At 35.8% G+C, this 18747-nt stretch overlaps 1 protein-coding gene across 1 annotated transcript in view; it reads left to right on the top strand.

Moving 5' to 3' along the window:
• The first annotated feature begins 1808 nt into the window (after positions 1–1808).
• MUC19 (mucin 19, oligomeric) overlaps positions 1809–18747 on the top strand; it is a 35269-nt gene continuing 18330 nt past the window's right edge. Inside the window, exons 1-17 of the mRNA XM_037058179.1 lie at positions 1809–1925; positions 4455–4665; positions 5111–5233; positions 5650–5773; positions 7156–7291; positions 8636–8728; positions 9392–9476; positions 9658–9795; positions 10464–10613; positions 11495–11589; positions 12014–12140; positions 13910–14156; positions 16247–16299; positions 16416–16516; positions 16753–16904; positions 17498–17636; positions 18598–18702. Coding sequence (XP_036914074.1) covers positions 1809–1925; positions 4455–4665; positions 5111–5233; positions 5650–5773; positions 7156–7291; positions 8636–8728; positions 9392–9476; positions 9658–9795; positions 10464–10613; positions 11495–11589; positions 12014–12140; positions 13910–14156; positions 16247–16299; positions 16416–16516; positions 16753–16904; positions 17498–17636; positions 18598–18702 — 2196 coding nt within the window. The remainder of the gene's footprint in view (positions 1926–4454; positions 4666–5110; positions 5234–5649; positions 5774–7155; positions 7292–8635; positions 8729–9391; positions 9477–9657; positions 9796–10463; positions 10614–11494; positions 11590–12013; positions 12141–13909; positions 14157–16246; positions 16300–16415; positions 16517–16752; positions 16905–17497; positions 17637–18597; positions 18703–18747) is intronic.

The raw sequence follows: 18747 nt of genomic DNA, 5'->3' as shown, positions 1-18747 counted from the left end.
GCTGTACTAACCATTCTCTCAATATTGAAATACATACTATTAGTCTTATTTGAAAGATGATGGAATTCAGGAGATTCAGGCTAAAGAAAGTTAAATAACCTGCCCAAAGATACACAGAAAGTGCCGGAGTTGTGACTTATTTCAAATCTAGAGCCAGGTCCTTCAGGGGAGAAACACCCTTTACTACATCCCTAAGTAACCAGCTTAGATAGAATTAAATACGAAGAGTTATGTTTCTTGGTTTGGGTAAATTTTGTCTTGAGATATTTTCAATATTTTATAAATATATACATGTAAATTTCTTTTAAAGCTCACTCTTCACAAGCAATATCCAACCTGTGGTCTTTGTGGTAATTTCAACAGCACTCCAGGTAAGATTTCAATGTATTGTGTATTAGAAAATTGCTTCCCAAAAGCAAATTATAAAGTAATGGCTTGTATTTGGATAAATCTAACAACAATTTGTATTTTTCAAAATAATGACAATTTGTTAAAATAAATATATGTATATATTTAAGTCTGTGTTTATCTTGAAAAGTATGTGTATATATAATGAATATTGTAAACCAAACATTGCTTTCTTTTTAAGGGGAAGATATCAATGAGCACATTGCCAATAGCAAAATTTCTGGTAATTGCCCCAAAGCTCTTAGTAAAAACTATGAAGTTTGTGAAGATGGAGTACAGGTAAGAAATTAATATTTCTCCGAGTAGCAAATTTCAGCAATATTCTCCTTGGTTTTAATTAAGATAGCCAGCATCCTTTCTAAGCACTCATATCTTAGTCTTCGAATTCTGCAACAGCTTCCTTTCCAGTGTCCCTATAGTTTGTTTCTCAGCTTTAGTTTAACTATAGATGCCAGTGGATTTCTCAAAAGAGACCTTACAGGCAAGAAGGAGCTGGAAAGAAGTATTCCAAGTCATGCAATCCAAAGACCTATATCCAAGATTGCTCTATCCAGCAAAGCTTTCATTTAGAATGGAAGGACAGATAAAGTGCTTCTCAGATAAGGTCAAGTTCAAGGAGTTCATCATCATCAAGCCCTTATTATATGAAATGTTAAAGGTATTTATCTAAGAAAAAGAAGATAAAAAATATGAACAGTGGAAGGACAGCAAACTCACAGTTATTAACAACCACACCTAAAACAAAAGCAAACCAATAGGACAGATAGATCAGGAGTGGAACCACAGAAATGAAGAACACATGGAGGGTTAGCAACAGGGGAGTGGGAGGAGGAGAAGGGGGAGAAGATACAGAAAATAAGTAGCATAGATGGTAGGTAGAAAATAGACAGGGGGCAGGGCAAGAATAGTAGGGGAAATATAGAATCTAGAGAACTTGAGACACATGGTCATAAACTAAAGGGGGGGAATGGTGGGGGAGGGAGTGTGCAGGGTGGAATAGAACAACTGTAATGGTATAATCAATAAAATATATTTTGAAAGTAAGCTTTTTTCTAAAACATTATGATATTAACTATATATTAGTGTGACAATTCTGATTTCTTTGCATAGTTGCCATGAGTAAACATCTCACAATATAGTTTTTCCTATAAGTCATTCTGAGATCTTGCTCAGGACCTCTAACCTGGGCCTTAGGAACCAAAAGCTCCAGGCCACCTCCATGGCCACCAGCCCTACAGGTAATGCCAGCACCAAGGAATAACAGTGAGTCAACACATGTGACTATGCTATTCATTCAGCTTTTATCGATGCAAGTTCAATCTCAATCAATAACAATGGATCAATAGCAATAACATTCAGAAACAATCAGTCATAATATCACACAAGAGAATTGGGGGATAATGAACCTAAGTCTCAAGAGTCCAGATCAGGTCCAGATCTGGGAAGCTGTGGGGTGGTCGACATCATGCAAGGCAGAGTCAGAAGGATGGGATTGTGGTGGAACTCTTCCTCCCAAGGTGGAATGTGCAGGATGTCCCAAAGGGATTCACTCTTGGGATGAATTGCCTATAGTCTGAAGTCCTCTGCTTGTGTACTGTTGTGTGATGCAATGTTGTGTCAGCTTCTGATCAACACATGTGGTTTTGTGCAACTGGATAGGCACACATGGTTTATGCTGCTCTACTGTGCGTGCTCTGAGAGGGGGCATTACCCTTCAGACAAACACATACTGTTTACCACATTGCACTGCTCATGCTCAAGTGATTGCATTATCACTCTGGGTCATTACTCTACTGTGTAAGCCCTAAACATAGCTTGCCTCGATGCTATCTTAGTTGCCAGGATTGGTGCCATCTTAATTGAGTCTCGCTCTCCACAGTGGGGTTTTAATTTCTCCATAAATTGACAAGCTTTACCTATCCACTTTTACCTCTTGATAGATACTAACTTGACTCTCATGGTTTAGAATTCCATTGAACTGTGTCGCTAAGAACTAATTTCTGCACCTGCTTCTTTTCGTTTACTCCAGATAGCTAATCTCAATCGGCATCCTTTGTATCCCTTACTTTCTTCAAGAAAAAGCTTATAGGTAGCCCTGGCCAGGTGTCATGGTTGATTGGAGTATTGTCCCCTACACCAAAATGTGGGTTTGATCCCTGGTCAGGGCACATGCAGGAGGCAGTCAATTGATGTTTCTCTCTCCCTTTCTCCTTTTCTTTCCCCCTAAAAAATTAATAATACAGAAAAATAGTTACAGGTAATCTTTTTGGTTATAATACTTGAAAATAATCATCACTTACTCTGAATTTTCCAACCTTGTGTAATTACATTTTGTAGAATTTGATAGAGTCATTTGATGACTGAATTAATGTTCATATATTCCTCTTTTAATCTGGAGCAAAATTATCAAGATCAAGATATGTGCAGATAGAAGAGATTTCTGTTTTAGAGAAAATGGGTGGTACATTTATAATCATCTTGTCATCTTGTAGCAAATCAAATTAAGCCATGAGATTATATCAATATCAAATCATCTACTATGTTCCTTTGAAAACTCCCTGATCTTTGCAGTTATAATGCCTTCTCTTTTCTTTCTTATCCTATGCTACTCATTAGTACTTGTGATAAGGTACCATCTATAATAATTTCCCATGTTTTTTTCATATGTTTTCTATAAGATTATGTATGAGTTCTGTAATAGTGTGTTAACTGTTGTCGTAGTTGCATATTTTGGAGTAAGTTACTCCTTATTGCTTAAAAATGTTAGTTGAATACATACATAAATTTGTATTAAGTCCATAGGATAGAGTGATATTTCTTGATTTAAAGGAACCTATAATCTAGTGAGAAAGATATGCAAAGGCCAATAGATGAAGAAACAATCTTTGAAGATTTTATTTTGGCTCATTTTATAGGGTTTACTTGGTGCAAATTGTGCATTTTTTGGCAATAGCTTTCCAATTTTCTGGTGGGGGGGGGGGGAGCCCCTGGTCAAAATAGGAAACAATTATGTAGTAGTTAAAATGTATTGAATTTTGAGCATTTTGTGTTAATATGTCTTTACTTCCTTAACCAACATGAGAACAAATATGTTGTTTCCAGAGCAAACTCACATGACCCACGCCAAGTGAAACAGTCACTGTGTTTTCCTGCCGTCTGTTTACTCATCAAATATAAGCAGACANTAACTGTTATAGTAGTTGCATATTTTGGAGTAAGTTACTCCTTATTGCTTAAAAATGTTAGTTGAATACATACATAAATTTGTATTAAGTCCATAGGTTAGAGTGATATTTCTTGATTTAAAGGAACCTATAATCTAGTGAGAAAGATATGCAAAGGCCAATAGATGAAGAAACAATCTTTGAAGATTTTATTTTGGTTCATTTTATAGGGTTTACTTGGTGCAAATTGTGCATTTTTTGGCAATAGCTTTCCAATTTTCTGGGGGGGAAAAGCCCCTGGTCAAAATAGGAAACAATTATGTAGTAGTTAAAATGTATTGAATTTTGAGCATTTTGTGTTAATATGTCTTTACTTCCTTAACCAACATGAGAACAAATATGTTGTTTCCAGAGCAAACTCACATGACCCACGCCAAGTGAAACAGTCACTGTGTTTTCCTGCCGTCTGTTTACTCATCAAATATAAGCAGACAAAGCGAATGGCCAATATCCTTTTGTCTTTTGTGGTTTCAATCATTTACCATCCAATTTCAGATATTTACCAATCTCTCCTTTTCTCACCTTTTATTCTTTCTCAATTCTAAATTTCATATTACCTCTACAGAAATTTAGATGAGTTCAGGTACAATTTCTGAAGTTGTTTTATAGCAATCCAAATGCCAGAAACTAAGCAGTCTTTTAGGAGTAACTGTGCCAGCTGTAATATTTCAAAACCCTTCCCTTCAGCCAGCCTCCAACAACTCTCCCTGTCAGAGTGACAGGGTATTATGCAAACAAAAAGTGCTCCTGCATTTATTTCTTCTGCAATACTCATTTGTCCATTTTCTTACAATTTAGTAAAATTTTGTTTTTATTTTACAGCACTGTAACAAAATTATTGGAACCTATTTTGAGAAATGTGGAAAGGTTAGTGCTTTGTCCAGTGACTACAAGGCGATCTGCATTGATGAATACTGCCGACAAGGAGACAGAAAGTCCACATGTGACACTTACTCAGAACTGTCCCGCCTTTGTGCCTCAGATGGTCCTGGCACCTATGAATCCTGGCGAGAAGATTCTGATGTGGTTTGTGGTAGGTTTTGCATTTTGTTGTGGATTGCAAATCAGAGACTACTATACAGGGGTGGGCAAAATTGAGTTTACAGTTGTCTGCCCAGGAAACACAGTTTATTCTTGTATTATTATTAATCATTGTATTACTTTTCATATGAACAACTGTAAACCTACTTTTGCACACCCCTGTATAGTACTTAGAGTAAAAGTATAATGTCAATTTCAAAGTAGAATTAAATGATATTGTCTATGATATACATTTCATCCATATTAAATTTTCTATCATTAATAATACAAATATAAGCATTGGCATACTATATTTGTACTGAGCAGCTTTAAAGACTTATATCTTGAAAATTAGACTCAAAGGATCCCATTCGAGAAGATCCCCATTAGAATATTATACATTTATTAGATTAATTTTCCTCTAATATTCATGCATACATATTTCTACATTTCTCCAGAAAAACCAAAATGCCCAGAAAAACATATCTACAAAGAATGTGGTCTCTCAAACCCTGCAACTTGTTCTAATGTGGCTCCTTTTCAAGACAGTGAATGTGTGAGTGGCTGCACCTGCCCAGAAGGTAATATTTACACCAAAACATCTGAAAATGAAATGACTCAACTATAGTGGGATATTATCCCTAACAAGATAGGTGGTGGATTTACCTATTCATAGTCCAGCCTTCTAACAAACTGCAGGTGAGGGTTAGAGAGAGAACTTTAAAGTCAGTGTGCATTTCAAGCACTACAGTACCTGAGAACTGTGAAATCCCACAGATCATCCTGTGTGTTTGGCTCTGTAGGACTGGTCTGTAGCTCAGAAAATTGTACGCTTGCCAGTTCTCAAAGAAGTAGTAACTGCTTAAATATGAATCACCACTTTAAGTTCATGTCAACACTAGGAAGAATGAGCTCAACAGTGATTTCACAATATACTACTTGAGAATATACTGATGTTTATATGGTTTTGAGGTTAATCTTACATAATATCTTCTAGGTTATCTATTGGATGATATTGGAGAGAAAGGGAGATGTGTACTGAAGGCCGAGTGTCCCTGTGAATCTAACGGAAACGTCTATCAGTCGGGAGAAGTCCGGAAAGGACCCTGTGGTTCTCAGTGGTACGTGTATGCTTGTGTCCACATTTTGCTGGTGGTAAAAAAATACTATTGTTTTAATTTTATTTGAAATGAGCCCTAAATCCACCTTAAAATAAACTTTCCTTAAGAAAAGCAGCCTCATTTCAGTGTTGATATTTTATCTTTCAATTTTTGAGGAATGTTTAATGTGCTACTTGTATAAACTATGTGACCTTTCTGTGCATCTTTCAAAGATAATGCTCTTCACTAACTTAAATGGTGTTTTCAATAGTAATCCAGTTGGTGCTTGCAAATAAATAAAGCAAAGAATAATACAAGGGTGTGGTTACAATAGTGAAACAATAATTGTGCTAATTACCAAGAATAGTTAATAAAATGTACAATCAGAAACAACCCGACACTTCTCAAATAGCTTCATATGAGGCTACATTGGTGAAGCTATGTTTCCCGGAGTGGATTTGAATGTGCCAAAAGTTAGGGGGGACTATTTCTCTCGAACAATTAGCTTAATTCTTCCTTTTGACTGCTGCAACAATTTGCTGACCGGAGAGATTTCCCCATTACTCATCATTACTTTTTCCTGAAATTGCAAGTTTCTGCAGGACTCTGAAGAACTTCTCTAGAAATAAGTAATATCCTTCTGAGGACTTAATTTGGCTCAACGAAAACCAATCTCTTATTTATAGTATAATATTTCCCTAAAAATAGGAAATGTTTCACTGGTGTGGTAATAATTTATTAGTGATAATTGTGAATAACAATAGCTATGGTTGATTAAATGTCTATAAAAATGCTGTTCAGAAGAAATATAGTTTGAGTCACAAATGTCACCCACATAGATAACTAGTACTTTTTAGTTGATGCATTTAAAAAAAGAAACAACCGTGTGAAGTTAATTTTCATCTTATTTTTATATATCCAAAGTATTATCACTTCAACATAAAGTTAGGATACAAAATTACAAGAGATTTTACAATTTTTTTATATTGTCTTCGATGGCTGTGTGTGTTTCACTCACAGCAGATCTGACTCTGAACTGGCCGCATTTCAAATAATTAGTAGCTATATGACTCTAGTGTATTGGATGGTGCAGGTCTACAATGTGGCAAATAGCATGTGTTTCAATGCTAACAGTGAAATGTGCCCCACATAAACAAATTCAGTTTACAAGTGTTTATAAGTTTAATGCAGGCAGGTGTTATTATCCTATTCAATAGAATTCAAGTCTTTTAAAATACCAGGATGCCACTGTCACTGAGGCGTTTTATGAGCTGAGAAGTTGGGTGGAGAATGCAAGTCTTATAAAGCTCAACTAATAAAGCTCAACTCAGCATCTTAGTGTAAGTTGTAATGTTTTCAGAACACGATTTCTGACCTTTCACAAAACCATTTTCTTTTAACAGCACGTGCCAGGAAGCAAAGTGGTCTTGCACTGAAGCGCTGTGTCCTGGAAGATGTAAGGTGGAAGGAAGTTCAATTACCACCTTTGATGGTGAAAAATATAACCACCCTGGGAACTGTCACTTTTTGGCCATCCACGTATGTACTAGCCTGGAGCACTCGAGAAAACCGATGCGGGCACCAAGCTATTTTTTAGCCAATTTGAAGCACAATCTTTGCCTCCAATTACTATTTAAAAAATAAAAACCAAACAGCCCTTCAATCCCTAGTCACATATTCCTGTATCTGTCTGCTCTCCCCTTTCGGCATCGACAACCAGTACTACCAGTGCCCTTTAGAAATCCCTACCTTACAAAAAAAGCCACTTTTATCACTAATAGTTTTCTAAATACATTGGAAAATTACTTGTTCTTTTACTTTTCTTTCATGTGTTCACTAGTGACTCAAATGACCCCATCTTTTACATTTTATGATGCATTTCCCTCTTTCATCATTATTCTCTTACACTTATTTTTAGTTTTTAGGATACAATATATCAGTGTGGTAGAGGTTGTCCTTATATTTAAATTCTCTCCAGTATTAACACTTCAAGTCATTTGAACTGTGATAAGAGGGGGGATTTCTTTTTGTAGTTTCTGCCTTTTAGCTAGCATGAGAATAAGTAATTTTATTTAGTCTTCCTGATAAGAAACAAAGTGAGCAAAATTTGTGATTCCTAAAGTATGAGATGTCCAGTAATCTAAGAAATGTATTGGCTGCTGCTAAAAGTAGTTTCCCAAATTTCCTTTCTTTCTTTCTGCGCTTCTCATGTAATCCATGAAGATACGGGATGGAAAAAGTGAGAGGGAAATGTTCCAAAATGTATGGAATATTTGCTTCTTACAGTTTAGAGATTCCTTGATTTTAAGTGAGAACTTGAAGTCAATGTCCAACTTGAACTATATAACAATTTTGCAAATGAAATATCTCCCACATTGGATTTAAAACAGACATTGTGGGTTGCCCAGAGAATAAACAAGCCAGGTTGCCTTTAATTCCCCTTAGTTTCCATAATGCGGCATGGTTCCCTTGAAAGAGAAGACAAAAAAGTAAAGAAAAAATAATCACTGTAAAAAACCACCAATCAGACATGACATAGATGTAGCTGATAGAAGATACTAGGACAATCTGTAAGCACTTGGCCAATTTTAGAGTACACTGTGGACTAAACCGGGTTTCTGTTTTTGGAACAGAAGGACTGTAGGTAAGCATTATGGTGTAGAAGGAGACTAAACTTTGGGTGCTGAGCACACAAGGAATATATGAAGGTTGTAAACATGAAGCTGTAGATCTGAAATGTATATGTTATTAATCAATGTTACCCTAATAAATTTAATTGAAAATACAATGCTAACATGTATTGTGAATGAATCACATGGTAGTAACATATAATCAATAACATTGTAATAACCACTTAAATGAAATGCAATTTTTTAAAAACAGGATGAAGATTGGTCTGTTAGTGTTGAGCTTCGGCCATGTCCAAGTGGTCAGTCAGGAACGTGCTTAAATAGTGTTACGCTCCTCTTGAATTCGGTAAGTCATCAGCTTCCTAAAGTTTATTAAAAGCACAATCAGATCAATTCACAAATTCAGAATTATGGGGGTTGATGAAGAGAGGGTTTACTATGTAGATTAAAAACACAAATAAGATGATACAGAAATTGATAAAGTCTCTGGGAGAGCTGGATAGTTCCAAGGATCCTCAAATATATAAAAACTAGCATAGGCATACAACTGATGTCCTAACTATAGTGCACTAGAACAACCTTATGTGCTTATAAAATTATTAAATTCTGTGGCCTGTTTAAGAAGGCAGTTCTATTTGTTTAGAATTTCATGTACGAGAAACTAACATTTTCAGGGAAAATAGACCTAAATGAAGAGAGAGAACAATCACCCTGGTGTTTGGCACTTTCGAGCTGTTTGACCTTTGAGAATCCAGCCAACTTCTAGGCTCTTAATTGCCTCATCTATATATTGGGAATGAAGTGACCTTTACAACCTTCCTCAGAGAGTTGGTATGAGAAACGATGAAGCAAAGTATGAAAAATGCTTTAGATTTTTTTGTGTTTTAGATATTTATAAATTTATCCAAATTAACCATGTTTTATGAGACAAAAATTCAAGTTCATTATTACATTAAAGTGAAATTATTTTGTAAATGAATACGAACTAATGGTGTATTTTAAATTTCAGTCTGGTTCAGTTGACAAATATATATTCAACAGAGATGGAACAGTCACAAATGACAAGATTGGAAATCAAAATGATTACTACTCAGGTAAGTTTTATAATACCACTAATAATACCATTTAAACATAAATGTAAGGGGTATCTATTTATTGAAGTGTTAATGATGTTAAATGTTTCTGTTTTAACATCTGTTAAAGAATGAAAGCACTTTAAGAAATGAAAAACTTTAATGTGTTAATGATTGCTATTAATTTTAATTATTTTAACAGACAAAGTACAGATATTCAAGGCATTTCCCTCATACTTTCAAGTAGAAACAGACTTTCATGTAAAAATGCAAATACAGATTCTTCCCGTGATGCAATTATATGTTTCCATGCCGCCCAACCAATTCACAGACACAGTGGGTAAGTGCTCCGCCTTTGCTTTTACTTCTAAGGCTCTAATGTGATCACGATTCATTGTAATTTTCAATGGTCTGTTAATGACATTAAACCATAAATCATTTTTACTTAACCTACCAATCTTCCTTTTCATATTGCACTAAAATAATTCCAATTTTCTTTTTATAGTAAATACAATATTATTTATTATAAAATATATTCCCAAATGGAAAAAATTTTCTCGATATATTTAAATAGTTTAAATATAATTTTCAATACTTTAAACATTTTAAGGTTTTAAATTAAGGCTTTTGTTAAGTGATAGTTGATAATAAGTTATGTATCATTTTGTTAATATACATGATTAAGGTTTTTATTTATAGTAGAATAAATGAAAGTATTATTAATATAAATCTTTTGAAAATGATGTTTCAAATGCATCATATCTTCCAATGAGGTTTTTCTTATTACAGAAATCAGCTCTTACATACTATCATTGAGGTCAAACAAAAGAAACAAAACAATTATGGCAAATCCTATCGTTACTTTTATATATATAAAGAACAATCAAGACATTCTCTTAGATAGCTCCTACAGTTTTGATTTGAACAAAGAACTGGATGTGAAGCTAGGATATGAGTCCAAACAATTGAAAAGGTAAAGAGGTGTTCTGATCCTGTGCCCTTTTGCAGGGCTCTGTGGCTCCTACAACAACAGAGCCGAGGATGATTTCCTGTCAAGTCAGAACATATTGGAAAAGACATCGCAGCCATTTGCCGATTCTTGGGAAATGATGTCCTGTCCTAAAGGAAATCCAGCTTCATGCCTCAGTATAGAAACAGGTAAGATTAACTATATTAGGTGCTACGGATTGTACACTTATTCTGGTAATGATAAGAGACTATCAGATAATCCTGGTTTTGACTGCTGTTTGCTGTACTGTCCCATGATTAATGGAAACAGCAGAGAATCAGTCTGTCTGGCTGAGAGTATTCCCAGTGAACACATCTTTCATGGGGCTTGGGGCGTCATCTCAACTGTCTTTTCCTGTAGCTGTTCTTTCTTTTTCATACTGTTTTCTCCATAGCTATGGAACAATAGGGTTAGAAGACACTTTACAGATTGTTGGGTTTATTATTCTTTTCTTTTAATTTAGTGATAGAAGTTATCATTGCTTGAAATAATGAGAGTCACTCAAACCACCGATCCACTGAACAACACAGCTTTAGCTAGATTCAGGTCTCCCAATCACTGCTTTCAAATAAGTATATCAGTTGCACCAAACCCCACATTTACATCTTACAAAGGAAGCTGTACACTTGGGTGTCAGGGGTGAGGTTATAGTGGTGGTGCGGTGGCTTCATTTACCAACTTGTCAACACAGACACGAGTCAGTATTTTAAATTAAAGGGCACCTACCTAAATAAATAATCTGGTTTCCTTTCTTCATTTATGTATTTAAACTGCATTTCAGAAAAAGGTTAGCTGATTGAATACAAAAGTCTTAAACTGATCAAGATTGTGCCTCTATGGTTTAAAGTATTTCTGATTATATCATGCTGGTGTTTATATAGTGATAGAAATTCAATTCATGGTAGCAAAGCACTTTGAAAACATAATTGCCTTAATAAAGACAAAACTCTGTTAAACATTTATACTTTGCTTTTCAATTAAAAATATGACATCATTAATACAACTTGTGGGTGACTTAATTTTCTTCCAGAAAAGTTTGCTGAAAAGCACTGTGGAATTCTTCTTGATTCAAGTGGGCCTTTTGCTTCTTGTCATGCAGTTGTGAATCCTAAACCATATCAGGAGGTATGTGAGACTCTAACATTAACAACTTTTTTGGGAAATACTTTGATTATATCAAAAGAGGCATGTAGCCATTAAAATTTTTCAGAAAACAACCATCAACAGTAGATTAAGAGATATGTTTTTATTGAACATTGTATTCCACATTTATTTAATTGTTAGATACACCAACTTTAATTTAAAAACTGGGACAAAAGTGAGGAAAAATCTTAAGTAATTTTCTCTTTCTGTCTTTTCTAAGTTCTTTGCAAACTCCATTGATAATTGCCTTGCTGTTCTACAAATTTTTAAAAAGAAATATTTCCAAAAGTTTCAGAAATATTTTTCCAAGTAAAAGGAATAGTTATGAAGTGAAGCATTATACTCAGTTTATCTGTTCATCTGAATATTTTCATAATATAATATAAATTTGTTTCTTATCTTAAAGGAATGCAAAAAACACACGTGCACTTGTGAAAATGGTCAAGATTGCCTGTGTGCAATTTTAGGCAACTATGCAAAAGCATGTGCTGAGAAGGGAACATACATGGTGGGGTGGAGAACCGGACGATGTGGTAAGAAGGATGGAGGCTTGGGATAATTTTACTTCCTTCTCAATTTTGCTATAGTATGTGTGTGGTGTGTGTGATGTGTGTGTCTTTAGGCACATATATTTACAAATCTGTCCCTGGTTCTTTCAAAGATGATCTTCTCTGGTACAGAACATATTGTTAGTTGCCAGAGGCATGGTTTAAAACAATCTATCTCCTGGTCCTGGGAAGGGGAGGACAAGCTTCAGGCACAAGTGTGGCGTTTTGGAAATCAGTGTGACAATAGGCATTAGGAGCTATAAAAATCCTCCTCCTCCCTGATACTGCTTTTATACTGTTGAGGATTTATACCAAGGAAAATAATAATGTACATTTCTGTTCCCCACTTATATTAATTACTCAATATTCATGTCCTCTTTCTTTTTTTGTAATTAAATTCTGATATTCCTTTGGGAATCTGCCCCATCTTTGTTGGAGTAAATCTTAGTAGAACTACCAATCAAAGCAACCCTCCCTTCCCAAAGGGCAAGAGATTAGCATGCGATTTAAATAAAGTCACTCAGTGCCCAGGTATTTCTGAACCATCAATACAGATATCTTTGAACCATCTTTGAATTTTTACTTCTTGATTTATTCCGTTTTTCTTGATATATGTTCATATTTAATAAGAATATGTGTATATGTACATATATATTCATATATAAACATATGTTTCTGTTCAATTATTGTATGGCGAAATTTAAATAATGTTTTACTTTTACTGCATTTCTAAATGTTATATTAATAACTTGTTTGTTAAAAACCAAATGAAAATCAATGAGTAAACTAGAGGCTCAATGATCATAAAACTTTGTTTTAAAATACGTATTACACTATTTGAATACAACTTTAGAAAATACTTGATTTCCAAAAACAACACTTTGTAGAAATACATCCCTTATAGATCAAACTTAATACTTCATAGGCCATATCCAGTCAATCAGTATGGTCTGTTAAGTTTACCTCCAAAATTTCTCTAAAATCCATTCGTACCTCTTTATCTTTATTGCCTTCGACCTAATTCAAGAAACCATTATTTTTTCTCTTGGGTGACTTCAATAACCTCCTTCAGTATCTCTCTTGGTTGGTTCCCTTGAATCCATTTTCTGCTGAGAAATCAGTGTAATCCTTAAAGCAAAGCCAAATAAAGCGACCCTGATCGTGTGAGACTCAGTCTAAACCAAGGCAGTGGCCTGAACAAGGCCCTAGAAGACCAAACTGCGTAAGAAGGTGCTGGGGGTTCTAACTGCTGACTCTGTGTCTGGGCTTACAGCATCTATTCTTTTACTTGATCTTTAAAAGATCTACTCTTAAAAGATCTCTCTTCTAACTTAGGCTGTTTCCCAGGCACAAAATTCCCTTTCTCTAGGCTGCCTTCATGCTGTCCTTCCTCTTCACTGTGTGCTGGTACCCAGTTGTACACAGTTAAGAAACTTCTGTCTTGCTTCTTATAGCAGGTAACACATGTCCTTCCCTCAGTAATCTAATCTGCTTGGGATCGGTATATTACCAGTCTTGTTTACAGGCTACAAACCCCGTATTTCCCTATATTCCTATACTCCCCAGCAGGCTGTGTAAAGGTACACTAGGGACTTAATATTGACTGAAAAAATGGAAAAAAAAGTCTTTTTTCTTGGCTAAAATCTTAATTATGAATAATTTACTATAATACCTATAAATATCAAGTTGAAGTAAAGTTGCTACTTTTTCTGGAGATATATACATACTTGCTTTTTTTGTCCCTATACCGACAGATTACTCTTGTCCAAGTGGCCTAGTTTTCAAGTACAATGTAAAAGCCTGTAATAGTTCTTGCCGATCATTGTCAGAAAGGGATAGAAGCTGCGATGTAGAAGATGTTCCAGTGGATGGATGCGCTTGCCCTGAAGGGATGTACCTGAATAGTGAGGGAAACTGTGTTTCCAAATCTCAGTGTGACTGCTACATAAACGACAAGGTCCTGAAACCAGGCAAACTCATCCAGATTGACGACAATAAATGGTATGGAGACGACATGTATGTTTGTTATAGCCTTGCTTTCCAGGGACTATCCTTTTCAGAGAAATAGTCTTTTGCTAGTTTGTTGTCTTCTTTAGACCTGTCACATCCTTAATTTTCTATTTCTTACTAAGAATGGTTATTGTCCCCTATAACCAGGAGTTTTCACTGCATCATGGCTGTAACTGATTTATCCTCTTGTTTTGGTTTTGAATACCAGTAGGAGAATATTTTAGCAGCTCCTACATGCAAACAATGCAAAATAATTTCCTATTCGGGCAATGCTTTCTAGGTGTCTCTCAGCATTCGTTGTTCCACAAAACTTATTCAGTAAATGTCTACCATGTGCCAGGCCTTGTGGTGTGTGCAGGAGTGCAGAGGTGAGGGCACATTGTCTTGGACTCATAGAGTAAGCAGGGTGCGGCCTATTGTGAGGAGGTTTGTATATTATAACATGGGAGTAGGAAGGACCAGTCCTTTCTCATCTCCTACCTTAGGAGATGGGAAAATTTCTCAGAGAAGGCCAGCATTTGAGTTCTCTGAAGGAATGAATGTTTTCCAGGTAAAATTCTGCTATAAAGAGTAATTTCTAGTAGAGTAAACAGAATGCACTAGTGTAGAAAATGCTTGACAAAGTATTGCATGTGGGGGAAACTTTGCCCACAAGTCCCCCTATCTGCCACGGATGAAAATAAAACTACCAAGATATGATCTGCTTGGGGAGGAGAGGTGGTCAATCTCTCAAAAGAGAAGAACCAAGAACCCTTTTCTCAACGGCTTTTATTAGGTTCATAACACACTGGAATACAGGTAAAGCTCATCAATCAATGTCAGGTGGCAAGGATCAAACAATAGATAGCATTTCAAAAAACCTGAGTGCTTATTCTGAGTCAGTGTCTGTCAGGTAAGGGGGTTGCAAAAACTTTGGGAGACATACTCATTTCCTGCTTGGACCCTTATCATATGAATGAAAGCACTCTTAGCAAAGCAGGCTTCACAGGACTTTACAAATGCTTTCCTATGCCCAATCACCCTGGAACCCACTCTAGCTGGCAGAGGGCTGCACCACCCTCCTTGTCATAAATTTTTTAGGCTTAAGTGGATTAAAGCCAGAAAGCACTTCTCTCAGTTGGAAATGGGGACTCAGGCTATGTCAGAATAGCAGGGAGTGAAGGTCCATCACCCCTCTTTGCTGTGAGTTTGATAACGATACTTTCTTTCTAGATGGTGGCAAATCAGCAGATTACCTTTTCAATGAAACTTAGGCTACCACCACATTATGGTTTTCTTCAGCATTACCCTATTTCAGGCTCCCATGAACTCTCCCTGGCACTACTATGAGAGCTAATTTTGTTGTTCTTTGCCCTGTACCTCTGTCTCTGGCTCATGTGCCCTGCACTAGGGCTAGAATATCTAACCTAGATTCAGATTGTTCCATGCAGCTGCTCAGGAGCTTTAATGGTGACGCAACCAAAGAATGCAAACAAATTAGCATGTTATTTAAGATCATTGGAAATCTGAACCAACTCTCTTTTACCACTTCTCCCTATCATACATCCTACCCGCTATCCAAAGAAGTTACTAGAACATACCCTGTTCTTTCCTGCATCACAGCTTCATATCTATCTTGTCAGCAGTATCTGTTGATTCTTACTCAGCCGTCAAGATTCAACCATCTTTTCTATGAAGCTTTCTTTGATGTCCATAAAACCTTGTTGGTACATTCTCATAATACATATGAGGCTATCTCTTATAATCGGGTACATTTGCATCTTCTGGGGACTTCGTCTCATTCATACTACTACTTGTGATAAAACAGGTGGTTCGTGAATTAGGGCTTAAAGTTGCTGTAATAGTGCATTAAGATGTTGTCATTGAAATTTGATGTTAAAGATGAAGGGATTAGCCAAAGAACATATGTGGATAACCCATAGGCGCAGACAACAGTGTGGTGATGGCCAGGGGGAATGGGGAGTGAGGGGAGGGCTGGGTGGACGTGGGCAAAGGTGGGTGGATGGGAATATCTGTAATTAGTGCAAACAATAAATAAATTAATTAAAAAGGTAATATATCTTTTTTTTTTTCATTTCCAGTGTCTGTGAGGATGGAATTATTCTTTGTCAGACTCCCATTGATTTAACCCTACGTAAGTGTCAAACTCACATTGAAGCCTTAAGATACCTACTTTGGTTAAAACAAACAAACAAGCAAACAAAAACCAGTCCAAGAGGCCCTTGATTAACAACTTCCTTTATCCTGCAGAGAATTGCTCTGGAGGGGCCGAATATGTTGGCTGCAGTGACCCTAAGGCAAAGAGAAGAGTTGACCGTACATGTAGCACTCGGAACATACCTAATTTTGACGTAAGTAACATGGCATCAGGGTTTAGTTCTTTAAAACTTTTTTTGAAATTTCACAGAAGAAGTAACTGAACCGCCAATGAAAACTAATGAGGTCGTATTAATTGTGTGTTGTTTTGACTTGGCCAGTGTGACACTAAGTGCATACTTGGTATATTTATGTACTGCACATTAATGTAGATAAGGAGATATGCTTAGAACAGTGCCTTATGTTGTATGTGTTGTATTTATTCCTGAAGGAGAACTTGTCCTGCAAACGTGGGTGCTATTGTCCAGAAGGAATGGTTCGAAATTCTAAAGGGCAATGTGTCTTTCCTGATGACTGCCCGTGTTCCTTTGGTGGACAAGAATATGACCAAGGAAGTGTCACCTCAGTAGGCTGCAATCAATGGTACATAATAAAGAATGACTCTCTTATTTGTTTTGGGTATTTGAAAGTGTACAGTCTGCTCTTATTTTCATGGGAAAGAAGAAGTCATGCTTTGGGATATTTGAAAAAATAATGGTCAAATGTATTTAGAAAAATTCCATTTCTTTAAACAGCAACTTTTATAACATTATATATGATGAACACCATCAAATGTAATGAAGAAAACTGCAAAATTTAAATCAATATGAGTTTGTTTTGTGCTTTTTTAATTTTTCAAAAATTTTAAATTTAATTCTATTTTCTCGTCACCCACAGACATGCTTATTGATTTTAGAGAAAGGGGAAGGGAAGGACAGAGAGAGGGAGAGAAACATCAATGTGAGAGAAAAACAGATTGGTTGCCTCTCGCATGTACCCCAACAGGGATGGAACCTGCAACCTAGGCATGTGCTCTGGCTGAGAATCAAATCTGTGACCATTTTTGTTTATGGGACGACACTCCAACCACTGAGCCACACTGACCAGGGCTGTTTTATGCTTTTTTGCAAAATCAGTAGGAGTATATAAATCTCAGAATAACATAATTACCAGACTCCATTTTTGCTTCCTTTTAGTACTTGCATAAAAGGATCCTGGAACTGTACACAAAATGAATGTCAAACTACCTGCCACATCTATGGGGAAGGTCATGTTCAAACTTTTGATAGAAAAAGTTACAGCTTCGATGGCCTCTGCCAGTATTCATTTGTTGAGGTAATTAAAGTGTTCTATCTAGCTTTTCTGTATTTCTTATTTATTGTGCATAATCTCTGGATAATTTTATTCTCAAAATGTTCTTTAAGCCCCTTATATGTTTCTCAAAGGCAGTAAAATATAACACAAAGTAATGCTGACTCTGAAGGCAGTCGACCAGAATGTGAATCCTGGCTTGACCATTTTTCAGATGTGTGACTTTGTGTACATTCTTTAGCCCTTCTGTGTCTCAGTTTTGTTATTTATAAAACAGGGGTGGACAAAGCCCCAACATAAAACCAAATTAGAAAAAAATACTGGCATACATCGTAAATGCTTAATAAATATTAGATATTATTATTTCAAGAACAGCACTATCAATAACAATGATGGCATTTTATGAAAGCTTCTTTGCCAAGCAAACATATATTTTATTCATTTAATCATTACAATACCAAAAGGCTCATGATAGTATTTCTGTGATTAAGGAGAAGAAATAGAGGTCAAAGAGAATAAACTATGTAAATTACTAAGTAGATGATGCCGTATTCAAACCAGAGCTATCTGATTTCAGAATTTGTTATATACAACTAAGCTTGTTCCTTAACACCTAATGGGTAAAATTTGGATTGTTTTATATTTATGCATTAGTCTTTAATTGAATATTAAGTTTTCTATAAATCACTGAGAAAAAAATTTACCCTTAGCTATTTATAGTGCCCAGAAATACATTTATGATGATAAACTCATGTATAATTCTAAACCTATGTAGAAGCACTGAGAAATGCCTGAATCAAAGTGAGTTAACTAGTTTGAACTCATCCACAGTGACCATTGTCTTTTGGAAATTACATGACAAACTACCAGCATATGGTCATTTATTCAGTTGAAGATGTCACTGACTAGGAAATAATTAATATGATTATTGTAATTGAGTTTCACATCCCTGATATTAACAAACATCATACTTTAATTTTTAAAGGATTACTGTGGTCGTGAAAACGGCACATTCCGTATTTTAACTGAAAGTGTCCCATGTTGTGAAGATGGGCTCACGTGCTCAAGAAAAATCATCGTTGCCTTCCAGGTATAGCACCACTTCTCTCTAGTTACTCCTTCTCTTGGGCATTGA

The sequence above is a fragment of the Sturnira hondurensis genome, unplaced genomic scaffold, assembly GCF_014824575.4.
Source record: "Sturnira hondurensis isolate 20B ecotype Veracruz unplaced genomic scaffold, ASM1482457v3 Scaffold0009935, whole genome shotgun sequence".
NCBI classification, from domain to species: Eukaryota; Metazoa; Chordata; class Mammalia; order Chiroptera; family Phyllostomidae; genus Sturnira; species Sturnira hondurensis.
Note: the sequence above shows the minus strand (reverse complement) of the source record. Positions and strands in the feature narration are given on the sequence as shown.